Source organism: Euprymna scolopes, chromosome 39 (genome assembly GCF_053919585.1).
Source record: "Euprymna scolopes isolate OS-2025 chromosome 39, ASM5391958v1, whole genome shotgun sequence".
In the NCBI taxonomy this organism is placed as follows: Eukaryota; Metazoa; Mollusca; class Cephalopoda; order Sepiida; family Sepiolidae; genus Euprymna; species Euprymna scolopes.
In genome coordinates, this window is record NC_136520.1 from 51,134,674 (window position 1) to 51,147,510 (window position 12,837).

Genomic DNA, 12,837 nt, shown 5'->3' on the forward strand with positions numbered 1-12,837 from the left:
GTCATCCAGTGGCAAGTACTATCATCCAATAACGGGCACTGTTAGACACTGGCGATTATGACGTCATGGACGGTAACGGGAATGAGTGTTTTTAAAGCTGGCTTCGCTCTAATTGACAGTAACGGTCGCTACCAGATAAATCGCTTGTATTGAATTGTCGGGCACAATTATTAATTGGCGGGTACTGTTATCCCGTAGCAAATACTGTTGGTCTACATCTCTAGACGTGTAAGCCATGTTTAGTTTCAGAACAGTTTTCGATGGTTCGTTGTTCTAAACAAGTCTTAAGAGGTGACTGGTTTGCAGTAGACAGAACAGTGTCCGATGGTTCGTTGTTATAAACAATCTTGAGAGGTGACTGCTTTGCAGTACACAGAACAGTTTCCGATGATTCGTTGTTACACACAAGTCCTGAGAGGTGACTGGTTTGCAGTAGACAGTTCCACAGAGCAAAAGATCCTTACCGTGTCGAGACAGAAAAACATGCGAAATTGCTACAGAAAAGGTTTAATATTTACGGAGCATTCTGGTTTCTGATTGGTTGGTAGCAGAACGTGAATTAATTCGATTCGTCAGTTCCTAGCATCGTTTATAAATAAAATCGCCCGACTGTGTGGGATCATACCCCATTATGAATCTCTCATGAGGGGATGTGTCTTCTACCGGCTTCGGGTGCAGGAAGACAGGGTAGAAGTACTCGTCAAGGATCCGTTCTTGACACTCAGCCCGAAAGGTGAGGGGTCGGGAACCGGCCCAACACCTGTCGGACTGAGCTACACCGCCTGGGTAATACTTAGGAGGTCCACCCTCCCAGGCCTTGTTACTGGGCTTTCCGGTTGAGTAAGTTTATAGCTTACTTCCTGAGGTGCCCCTACCGGGGAATCCCGACGGGGTTACTCAGTCAATTTTTACAATTGCAAGAGTGTCCCTCCTTTAGGGTAGCCTGCTGGATCCCCACTTTCCGGTCTTGTGCCACATTTTGCTGAGGTGGGCAACAAATAAATATCTACCCCATTATGAATCAAAAATATTGCAATGGCACGATTGTTAATTGGCGGGCACGGTTATCCCGTAGCAAATACTGTTGGTCTATATCGGTTATGACGGTAGTTGTTAGTAACTGCTGACTACTGCCGTTTTAAGGAGCTAACTGTGTTTTGAGATTTCTTTCGAGTATTTGGGGTTATTTGAAATGACTGGTGAGTACCGGATGCTTTCATAACTGCTACTCATCGGTGATAACTTCCGACAAACCCGCCATGAACAACGCTGTACATTATCCCTGGCCTATGTAAAGCAAGGATAACCGTAACTCTGTGTTACGAAATCCTGATTTTCTGCGTTGCTGTAGATATGCTTTCGAGTTTATGTTAAATGCTCTGTTTCAGATATGATATTTAAGTTAAATTCAATTTTATATGATATTTTTTTTTGTTTATAAATATATGTATATATATATATATTGTTTATAAATATATGTATATATATATGTATATATGTTTATAAATATTATGTAAAAAATAGAGAATATTTACACAAAACTACCAGATCCTATGTAACGGGTATACCCTATGTATTCGACTGAATAACGTTATTATTATTTTAGTACGGTTCGTAATCTGCATATTTGTTTATTTGTTAACTGTTAAATGCATGAATATAGCAGGCATGTTGAGAGAAATATGTAATCTGCAGTATACATGAAACAGTTTTATTTACTGAAATAGGATGTTTCTTTTTATTATGTTTGAAACTTTGAAATGCTCTTAGAATGTACCGATTGCACGTCTTTGATTACCGCCCTTTCCATTATGTAATAATGTTAATTTTTACCGAATTTTCTTTTAATAGCTTAATATGTTTTCGAAAAATTTAGAATGGCGACAACTACAACAGCGAAAACGATGAGGGTGATACCGACAATGGCGATAGAAAGAAAACGGTTAAAAATATGATCATGCAAACTAAGGTGAACATATTTTTAGTCGTTTGTTAAACACGATTATTTTTGTTATATTACCGGCTTATTATATGGCGATATGTTTAGCTCTCGATCTGGTATTCGGAATCCTCTTAATCAGAAAAACGTATGTGAGCAGCCAATCAAATTTACCGGAAATTCATAATTAATTTTAAAGGAAAAGGCCTGTATTTATGTAGGGTAGACGTTATGAGCGATAGTAAAACTGTACAAAGACGAAAGTAAAATATACATACTTTCAATGTATGATAGTTTCCAGTCTTAACAAGAGTAAAAGAATAATGAGGGAGTATCCTATCACCTGTTAGGAAGTGTGACTCCTTTTGGAAATATTAGAGGAGTTTACAATATTGAATAAAATGAATTAATAATATTTAGAAAACATGTGTCAGATATTAGCAGTGGGTGTGATTATATTGAATTTATATGAGACTTGTCTATGTATATTGTCATAATGTTTTTCTATACGAAAAAGTCATCTCTATATTATTAATTAAAGCAAAAAAACGGTAACAATTTAGAATATTTACGTTCATGATTATTTACGTTTAGAGAGTTTCGACTCATGGTTTTATCAGCCTGTTACATGGCTCGTTTTCTAATGGCAATAACCATATAAAACAACGTTTTATAATAAACTATTGAAAACATTGTAATATATATTATAGGAAATATCCTAAGTATTCGAGGATTTTATATGTATAAAATTTATTTATTGTGTTTGAAAATCGAAAATAAAGCAGGATTTAATAAGTAATTACTCATCAGCGATGCACTTGAATCCGAGTTTTTTTTATTTATTTACATAAAGATTAATAAACGCCTATAGTGCGCACCCACATTAATGTGTTGTTATTAGCACGAGCAACCACGGCGAATGAAATGTATATTTTTTATAGTTAAGACAGGTCTGACTATATTGATAATTTGCTCAGTAAGATCATACATATGATTTTTTTCTGAAAGACATTTATGTAAATCCGTGTCAAACGAGTTATAAATTTCAAACGATATCACTCTGGTTTCATTTGTCGTATCAATGGCTTAGCATATCTTTTCAGAGCTGGCCGTTATTATATCGGCAATATCACTATATTGCCAACATTAACAAAGAGCGGATGTTCACTTATACGATAATTTTCAAAGTCAGTTCAAGGGCATATGTTAAAAAACAGATTCCACGGATGGATATTTCTAGCATTCAATATAGTAACATTCGTCAAATAATTTCTTGCAATTTGAGAAAAAGTGAGCTAACTTAGTGGAGTATTTATTCACAACTTTAGGATGGATATAAGCTAATGTACATGTTAATGTCATATGATAACGAAAATATATCAGAAGTTATAATTTTTTCGTATTTTTTTCCATCCGTGATAAAAAATTAGGGGGTAAATTCTTTGTAAAATTCTAATAAGAATGTTTACGCAAATCGCTATTTATCTATCTCTCTATCTCTCTCTCTCTCTCTCTCTCTCTCTCTCTATATATATATATATATATATATATATATATATATATATATATATATATATATATATATATATATATATATACAACAAATTGCCGCGCACGTTTTTGTCTGCCCAGCAAAGATTTTTTCGCCGGGCTTCTCGGGGGGAGGTGGTTACTATTCTTTAAATTTTTTTTTATATACTTCCTAGATCATAATATCTACGATTTGCGAAAGGACATCGTATCTAGATTTATTTGGATCGACTTTTATAAAATTCGCGCTATTCCATCCTCTAGCATGTTTGGGTTTTTCGTATAAAAGCGAAACTTAATCGTAAGCGAACGTCATTCGTCGGCCTTCTCGGCCTGGACCTCTGGAAAAGCAATTAGCTTTGATGAAGGTGAGGGAAACCCTTCATATAAAACAATTTCTATTCATTTGGAGAGCTCCCCCTTCTTGGAGGGAGCTGTTTTTCCCCAACATCGTGGGGAAACAAATTAATGAAAAGGCGGAAAGCTTAACTGGCCTTCAGGCAAGGTTAATTTCTGCATTCACTAAGCACGTCAATATTTTGATTGACATCGCACAATTTGAACACTTTCCACTTCCTATCGCTTCGTAGCGTCTCGGTAAAAGCTCAGGTTTTCCTACACTTTTTTTCTCCTTCGCGTCACGGGTTCGAACCTGCCTGCCTACTAATACTTTTTTCGAGCACCTGGGCACCATGTGTCACGGGTTTCAACTTTCATGCTTACTAAAACTTGTTGTCCTACCCAACACACACTTCCAACGATACGGGCAACGCTGGGTACCCCCGCTTGTAAAATATTAAATCTTAAATGTATTAGAAACAAGTCGGAGGTGACATTGGTCAAAAACCACTTCAAATAAGAAACTAGTCAGGGGAAAGCCCTAATATAAATTACCAATCTTCATCTGAACAAATTCAGATTAAAAATACCGAAAGGAAACATTAGAAAAAAAACGAGTGCATTATAAGACATTTTGCAAGTTTCAATTAAAACTAATCTCGTCTTCAAAATTCATCATAAATTAGCTAGCCGCCAGGCGTTATCCGGTCGTAAAATACGAATAAATATTATATTTTAATTCATACAGAAACTGAGACTTGTGAATGCGAGTATTATGTTATTTTTCTAACCAGTTCATCTCATGTAAGTAAAAAAAACATACTCGAGCTGAGATCGAAACAAAAGGCTAAAGAGAGTGTTAGGTACGATAACCATTAGGCTGGTTTGATACGGTCTATAAAGAGTGTGTTAAAACCTACTTATTCTTTACGTAATGAATCTGTCATGTGAACCATTCACGCATGCGCATTCGTGGAACAGTTAGCAACCAGATGAAAACTTGACGACCCCTACGTACCATTTCCTTTTCAATTTTGAGCCCCTTAGCAGCCTGTATTTTTCCTGATGGAAACCAATTAAAAATCTGTCCACGTGTCGGAATATATTATATATCAACTTTCAAGTCTGTAGATCAATAAAAATCATTAAATATATCCGTTGATAAGTGTCCTCACAATAACACGTTCTCACTATTACAGATATATAGTTTACGCAATGAGAAGTGGCGATCGTGTACTATGTTAATTAGTTTTGTGACATTTTGAGTATCTCTGCCAATCTAAATTTTACAACTTTTTTTATTTTCTATGTCTAGACACAGATGCTATATTTCGTTACTAATTAATTATCCATTAAGTAAAGAAAGAGATATAAAAACTAATATATATATATATATATATATATATATATATATATATATATATATATATATAGTTACTCTGTCTGTGTATCTGTGTGTCTGTGTCTGTCAATTTTAAGTCTACGGGGTAATGAGATTTGGGAAAATCGAAGTGATCGGTTTTAGGCCAGAAATTTTCGATTACCGGGTCAAAGATCAACGATTTGATCTTTGAGAATCTACCAAACTCCTCCGACAATTTTCGGTCTAAACACTTTAAATTTTAGGTATAGCTTCCTTAGACGTGGATCTACCTTAATAACTTAAATTAAACCCAAACCAATAAATTGTAAGGGGTCATAATAGGGGTTAAAGTTTAAAAAATTGGACACTTTTTTTTTGTTTTGCTCAACATACAACTCCAAATACTCGGGAAACGCCGTGCACACATGCTAGTATATATATATATATATATATATATATATATATATATATATATATATATATATATATATATATATATATATATATATATAAAGTGAACGTGTCTGTATGTGGGTGTACATTTCCCTTCGCAATAACCCTCTCAATTTTTAGTCTAGATGCTCAAAATTTGATATACAGGGTACTGAGATTAGGGGGAATCTTTGTGATCGGTTTTCGGCCAGAAATTTGGCTGTTAAGGGGTCAAAGTTAAACAAATGTTACTTTGAGAACTCTACCAAACTCCTCCGACAATTTTGGGTCTAAACACTTTAAATTTTAGATATAGCTTCCTTGGCCATGGATTTTACATGATAACTTTATTTGAACCAAGACAATAAATGCTAAGGGGTCACAATAGGTACCAAAGTTTACCCTTTTTTTTTTTGCTCAACATACACCGCCAAACACCCGGGCAACGCCGGGCTGAGATGCTATTATATATATATATATATATATATATATATATATATATATATATATATATATATATATATATATATATATAATGAGAGAGAAAGAGCAGGGGATGTGGACGAGAGAGCAACTTGTATTTAAAACTTAGACCTTAAAAATACCGTAAACGAATACACCTTTTTCTTTTAAATACATGATAGAAAGATGGAAGTTTTGCACGCAAAGATCAATGTGCATTTTAAGGTTATATTCTGCGTTCTAGGTTTACGCCAGTCGTATCTGACTACACGCCCTAAAATGGACGTTAGGAAATGGAGTTGTAATATGCAGAAAGGTTACAATACAGTTCTAAAAAAAACTTTTTTGTTGTAAAGACTTGATATTTCTCACAGTCTTTTTAAACGTTGTTTTGCCAGAATACAATTCGCATTACCTAGGATATCATTAACTTCAATTAAAACCAACTAATCTCTACTCCCAGCGATTGAAATGTCGAGCCGGGTTTGCTTTTGAAGATCTATCAAAAATTTCTAGTAGTATTTTCGAACACTGTTCCTTTGCTCTCAGCTACAACTGACTGTAATTATAATTTAAAATTATGTTATGCTGAAAATGAATATAATACGTATATAACTTTGTACTGTGTATAATATAATGATGATTTTTACTAAATTTGTATGCTGTTAATTACTGATGTGACAGTTCTATTATTTTCCCGATTCCGATACAAATATCGATTATGGTATTAATTTCCAATTCCGATAAAATTGCAATAGAGCATGTGTAAAAGTATCAGCAGCCGCCGAAAGATAGCTTGCTAGCGGAAATATTAACAGCAGCAATCGTTAAAGAACGTATGTAAATTAACAAGGTTGCGAGAGATTACATCACAAGAAAATGAGATAAAAATACACCACGTGGTCGAGAATAGAATAAATTTGAGGGGCAGTTAAGATGGCCATGTGAAATTCGTGGGCGAGAAAGCGATGGCCGAAGCTGGATTCTGGTGACTGCGATAGACACTTTTAAAAAGAGTATGTGCGTGCGAAATAACTTTGTAGATATAGTGACATGCGTTTTTTTTTTCGGAAGAACCGCAAATGAATGCATTTCATTTGCATTTTAAAAAATGCTGACTCAGGTAATTTTATTACTTTCCTTTCAATTTTTGTTTATTTGTTTGACACATTACGCAATAACGGATTTCAATTCTTTAAAAACCTCTTTATATGCAGTTATAAAGTTATTATTTTATTACTTTGTTCTCAGATTAACATAATAAAAACACTGTCTCGGTCGATGTAATCTCCGACCTTCTTCAAGTGTATCTTGTCGAACTCAGGAATGTTTCTGTCGAACTCGGGAATTTGGACAGACCCGTGGCGCAGTGGTTAGAGTACTGGGAAAAATCAATTCTAAAAGTGATATTCTCCTGAAGGTTGAAGGTTCAATCCTTAGTGTGGGCGACCGAAAAAATACATTTGCGAATTACTTAGGACCTCTATCCATTCATGGCTGACGGAACAAGGGCACGCTACCCCCGTGAAGTAAATAAAGTGTTCTGCTCGCAATTCCGTCCAAATTCCCGAGTTCGACAGAAACATCCCTGAGTTCGACAAGATAAACCTTAAGATGGCCGGAAGTTACATCGACTGAAATGTTGTGACAATCACACTCAAGATGAGAACAGTAAGTAGTGCGATGATTAATAATACAAATATCCAATCCTCATCTCAAAAATTTAGAAACGTCATAATAAAACCTTATGTATTATATCTATAATTTACTCAAACGTCAAATATATATGTTTAGTGTGATTGATGAATTGTAATTTTAGTGTAACATCAATACATATTCCCTATTTTATCTTTAGTAAAAGAACTGGGAAATAAAGATTTAAACAAATTAAAATTAACAAAAACAAACAAACAAACAAACAAAAAACAATTAAAAGAATCGCTTTTTCCATAGGAAAATACGCTTTAATGTTTCCGATTCCGACTTGATTTATATCCTCCGAAAACTTACTATATTCCAGATTCTCGATTCGGATTAATCATCTGAACACTAATGTAAATACATATCGAAAAATTTAGAAATTGTTTATTATCAGGGCGACAAGAAAGTATTTGCGGCTTTTAACTTTTAATTTCGAGTGAACATAGCTCGGTTCAAACAAATAAAAAATACTGATGGAAAAAAGGCACTATCAGAATGAACACAATTTACCAAGACAAACAAGTGTATGGTAGTAACGTATAAATCTTACCTTCTGGTGGCGACGAGGTGACTGAAGACGCATTTGTATATCGCTAAGGTTTTTGAGGAATTTCTCAAACAGAAGGTTTCGAGATGCTTGAAAATGTGGTAGTCGGAAAGTGAGCTCTGGAATGTATGGCGGACGAGGAAGCGTTTCCTACTTCAATTAGTTCAACGTTTGCAGGATGAAAGTACTCATCGTTAATTACATTGCCACTTGCTTATAAAGCACACATTGGTAGGATAAGGCACGATAGCTTAAATCGGCAGAATTGTAATTTATTTCACGCATATTGTTATTACTTGCAGATATTATATTATTTCATTAAGAAGTTCTATTTTCAGACAATAAAAACATCAATTACATTTTCTCGAATACCCTTATGCTTGTGAACCCATTAGAAAGGACGTTTACTTCCATTGTGATAATGCTCTTCCCCACACATAGTATTTCATTGGGAATTCCTGCCCAAAATCCTATTTTCATTACCGAGCTCTCATCAATCTCGATTATTACAGACCCATTTAGATAACCTTAAACCAACGTGACCAGAGGAGAAGTTATATGTTATATATATTATTTACAGAAAAACTTAAATAATTTTACAACGAAAACCAAGGAAATCGAGTTATAGATCGCCAAATTTCATTATCCTTATAAATACGAGGTGCCATAAATACGTTTTCAGAGTGTTTCCATTTGTACAGAGATTTAGAATTCGCGTAAACTCTTAGAAACCCCAGCACATTGTTGCTACACAGCTTATGAGATTACTGACAGAATTTTATAATTTTAGATACAAATCGGAAATCACTCTATTAAGGCTGGTTAATTTCAAATTTTCCATCTGGACGTGAATGCGTTTTATCCGTTTTTGAGTGGCATGGGAGATTAAAAAGAAGGCAGAGATTGTGTAAGGAATAATAGTAGGTGTGGGAGGAGTAGGGCAAGCAGTACATTAGAGTTGTTTATTCGATTAAAGGATTTCATGGATAAGGACCGTCATGTGTCTATCTAGACAATAATGGCACAGTTTAATGTAAGTGTAGGAAGCGTACACACAATTATTCACGAAGAACTGAAGATGCGGAAAATTTGTCCCAAATGCGCATGTCTACAACTCCATCATTGTACCTAGACTATTTGACCAAAATGGGAATCTAGAGAGTTCCTCACCCTGCGTATAGTCAAGACCTGCTTGCTCTGAGTTTTAGTTATTTCCTAAGATCAAAGAAACCCTTAGAGCCATTTATTATGTGACATTTGAGGAGGCTGTGACGAGGGTCAGTGACACGCTGAAAAAGGAGGAGTTCCATATGGACTTGCAGAACTTCTTGGAATGGTACGATAAATGCATTGCAGACGGAACAGATTACTTCGAAGTTTACTAGAGTTTAATGTGTATACAATCAATAAGAGTGGGCATAAAAAAAAGAAGTCTGTAAACTTACTGAAGGCCTTTCTTAGATATATTTTGTACATAAACACTATTGTATGGAGCATTTAAGTTTGAGAGAGTAAAAAACATTACCTTATAAATAAAGATCCTCAGAAAAATACAGTATTTTATTTTCATAATGAAATTTTTTACCCGGCAAAATTTTGCACCGACCTTACACTTTCCAAGTAAAAATGTATAAAGGTATTTTTACATGATGGAGTGATAATAATCATTTCTTTTTTTCGAGTTAGCGTTTTAATAGTGTATGTGATCTGTACATGATTTATATATTTAATAAGATGCATATAAATAAACCTGTCCAAATATTCGATACGAAATAAAATAATGTATATAAATGTTATGATAGTTTCGTATTTTTCTGCTTTTAGGTGTGACAACTATATTGAGTGTTGCAGCCATCAGTATGACCGTCAGAGAAGGTCTGCCTCGAGTACCATATGCCACGGCTTTGGATATTTTTCTCAACGTTTGCTTGGTTTACAACCTTTCGGCTCTCATTGAGTATGCCGGCGTGAACTATTTCACCAAAACCGGGCCAGGAGACCCACCTGAAAACGAAGAAGACGAGGTGAGAAGCAAGATTTATAGAATTGCTAAATAATCACTAAGGTTTTGACAACAGCATATTCTTTTCCTTGTGTTGATTCTCAAGTATATATCCATTGATATCGTATATATTTTTATGTAGAGTGATGGGATCCTCGGTTGATTAATTGTGTCTTACTGTGTCGGATATATACTCGAGAGTAAAAACAATGAAAGAGTATGCTGTTCTCATGACCCTAATAATAAGACACAAATATATATATATATATATATATATATATATATACATATACATAGTTCACATGTACTGAACTAAAATTTTATTTATTGAAAAAGGCCAATACATATGCATAGCATTTATGCGTAAACATATATAAACATCATAAAAAATACGGTTCTATTTGCGTTTCGCAGACGTTGGCTACCTCATCAATGAATCTATTGACGAGACAATTTACGTTGTAGAAATGTAAGTTGATCTGCGTAAACAAATTTCCTGATGTTTACGTAATTTTATACATACTTTGTTGGGCGATTTTTTTTCTTTCTTTTTTTTTCCATAAAATGTTACAGACTTCGTGCGTGCATATTTTCTATTTGATTTGTTCTAGTTTTTTCTAACTTTTTATTACAAAAACTCTTAGGATTTAAGAAAAAAAAACATATATACAAGCATATATACAGATATATGTATATGTATTTATTTATTAATTATATTCATTATAAAGCGTATTACCGTTTAAAAATCAAGAAAAAAACCTACTTCATTTTAAAAGCGATTACATTACACTTAAAACTCTCTAGGATTTCGTGGCGTAACTGTTATCGCACCATATCATAGTACACAAAGGCTTTAGAAATTCAAACAATGGGGGGAGAGCGCAGAGCGTTTTGAACGCGTGTAAGATTTTTTATATCATCATGTAGCCGTTTATATATATATATATATATATATATATATATATATATATATATATATATAAAATGATATAATGCAATTTTTTTATTTATTTAAATATGTCCGTTATTATCAAATGATTATAATGAGAGTATTTTTGTATGCAATTGATTGATCTATTATATGTAAATCTCTCACATGTTGACTCAAACCGATTCAGCTGGTTGACAAAACGCTGTAAGGGGGTGGTGCCTAACATTGCACCACTGGGCGTATGAACCTATCCTGAGGTCACCGGCCAGGACGAAAGGATTCCATGACGAGCTCAATGGCAAATATGTTCCCCATGCCATAGGGGAAGGTTTTTGAGCCAAAGTCTCGCTGTCACCATCCCAGCTTGATAGGTCATGACGGATGTGATGTGGGTGTAAAAAGAGTGGGATTACTTCCGAGAACACTGCAATTCACCATAAAAATCCACTGCACAGGACACGTGCACGTCCACTGACACGTCCACCTCCACTTGACACCAACTTTACCAAATCCTATAGCTATGAAAATAATGGGGCAAAAACGGCAGGTGGAAGATAATCACCGAAAACCGCATCTGTATTAATTATTACTAGGTTTACTCGCCCGGCCACGCGGTGTCGTGGCTGAGTCTGGTTGTCACAAGTATTAGATGATTTTTATTGCACAGACAGACGCACACACACACCCACATATACACACATACACGCACACACGCGCATACACACATATGCACACACGACCATACACACGCACACACAAACACACGAACAAACACAGGCACACAGGCACACATGCAAACACACGGGCGAACACACGCATACACACTCACACACAGACGCACATACACATGCACACATGCGCACACACTATGGAAATAGTCAGGAATAAATAGTTTAAAGACTTAATAATCATAGAGAGGAATTTGAAGTATATACGCTGTCAATTAAATGTTAGAGTCAAACAATAAAGTATTCGGACTCGGCTATATTATTTACTTAATCCGCTTTATTTCTTATTTAGCGTACATCTAAATAACTTTAGTCAACCGTACATAAAAAAGAAACATTAATCTAGATTATAAAGATAAACAATGCCTCAGCATGTTTCGATGTGTTTCAAAACAATATGTAACAATAAAATGTAAGATCCATAGAAACAAGCAAGATTTAAAACGGTATCTTAACTGTATAAGAACAATTATTTAGCGTATAAAGAAAGAATATTAGTCCATTGCACTTTCAAATAAAAGACAGACTTATCTTGCTAAAAACAAAAAGATGAAATAATGGCTCATCAGCATGTGCTGATGTGTCGAAGAACGGTATTTAATAACAACATGTACGATCTGCTTAAGCAGAAAAGATAAAGTACTGTAGCGCAATTGTATGAGGACAATTTACGCTTACGCTATATAGTTAATGTAAAAAATAAAAAAAATCCTAGCTTATTAACATATCTTTATGGATTGCAGTTAGTTTTTTTTTATGTTTGTATTTGGTTTATTTTTATAAAAAGCATTGCGTCTTGTAGAAAGTGGCGCCATATTTCGAATTTTCTGAGGCGTTCGGTTTTGTAATATGATTTAGATTCT

At 34.5% G+C, this 12,837-nt stretch overlaps 1 protein-coding gene across 2 annotated transcripts in view; it reads left to right on the forward strand.

Moving 5' to 3' along the window:
- Positions 1 to 12,837, forward strand: part of LOC145263778 (gamma-aminobutyric acid receptor subunit alpha-2-like) — a 386,086-nt gene that overhangs the window by 252,703 nt on the left and 120,546 nt on the right. For both annotated transcript variants that reach the window (XM_080120832.1, XM_080120831.1), the window contains exon 7: positions 10,138 to 10,337. In XM_080120832.1, the coding sequence (XP_079976958.1) occupies positions 10,138 to 10,337 (200 nt within the window). The remainder of the gene's footprint in view (positions 1 to 10,137; positions 10,338 to 12,837) is intronic.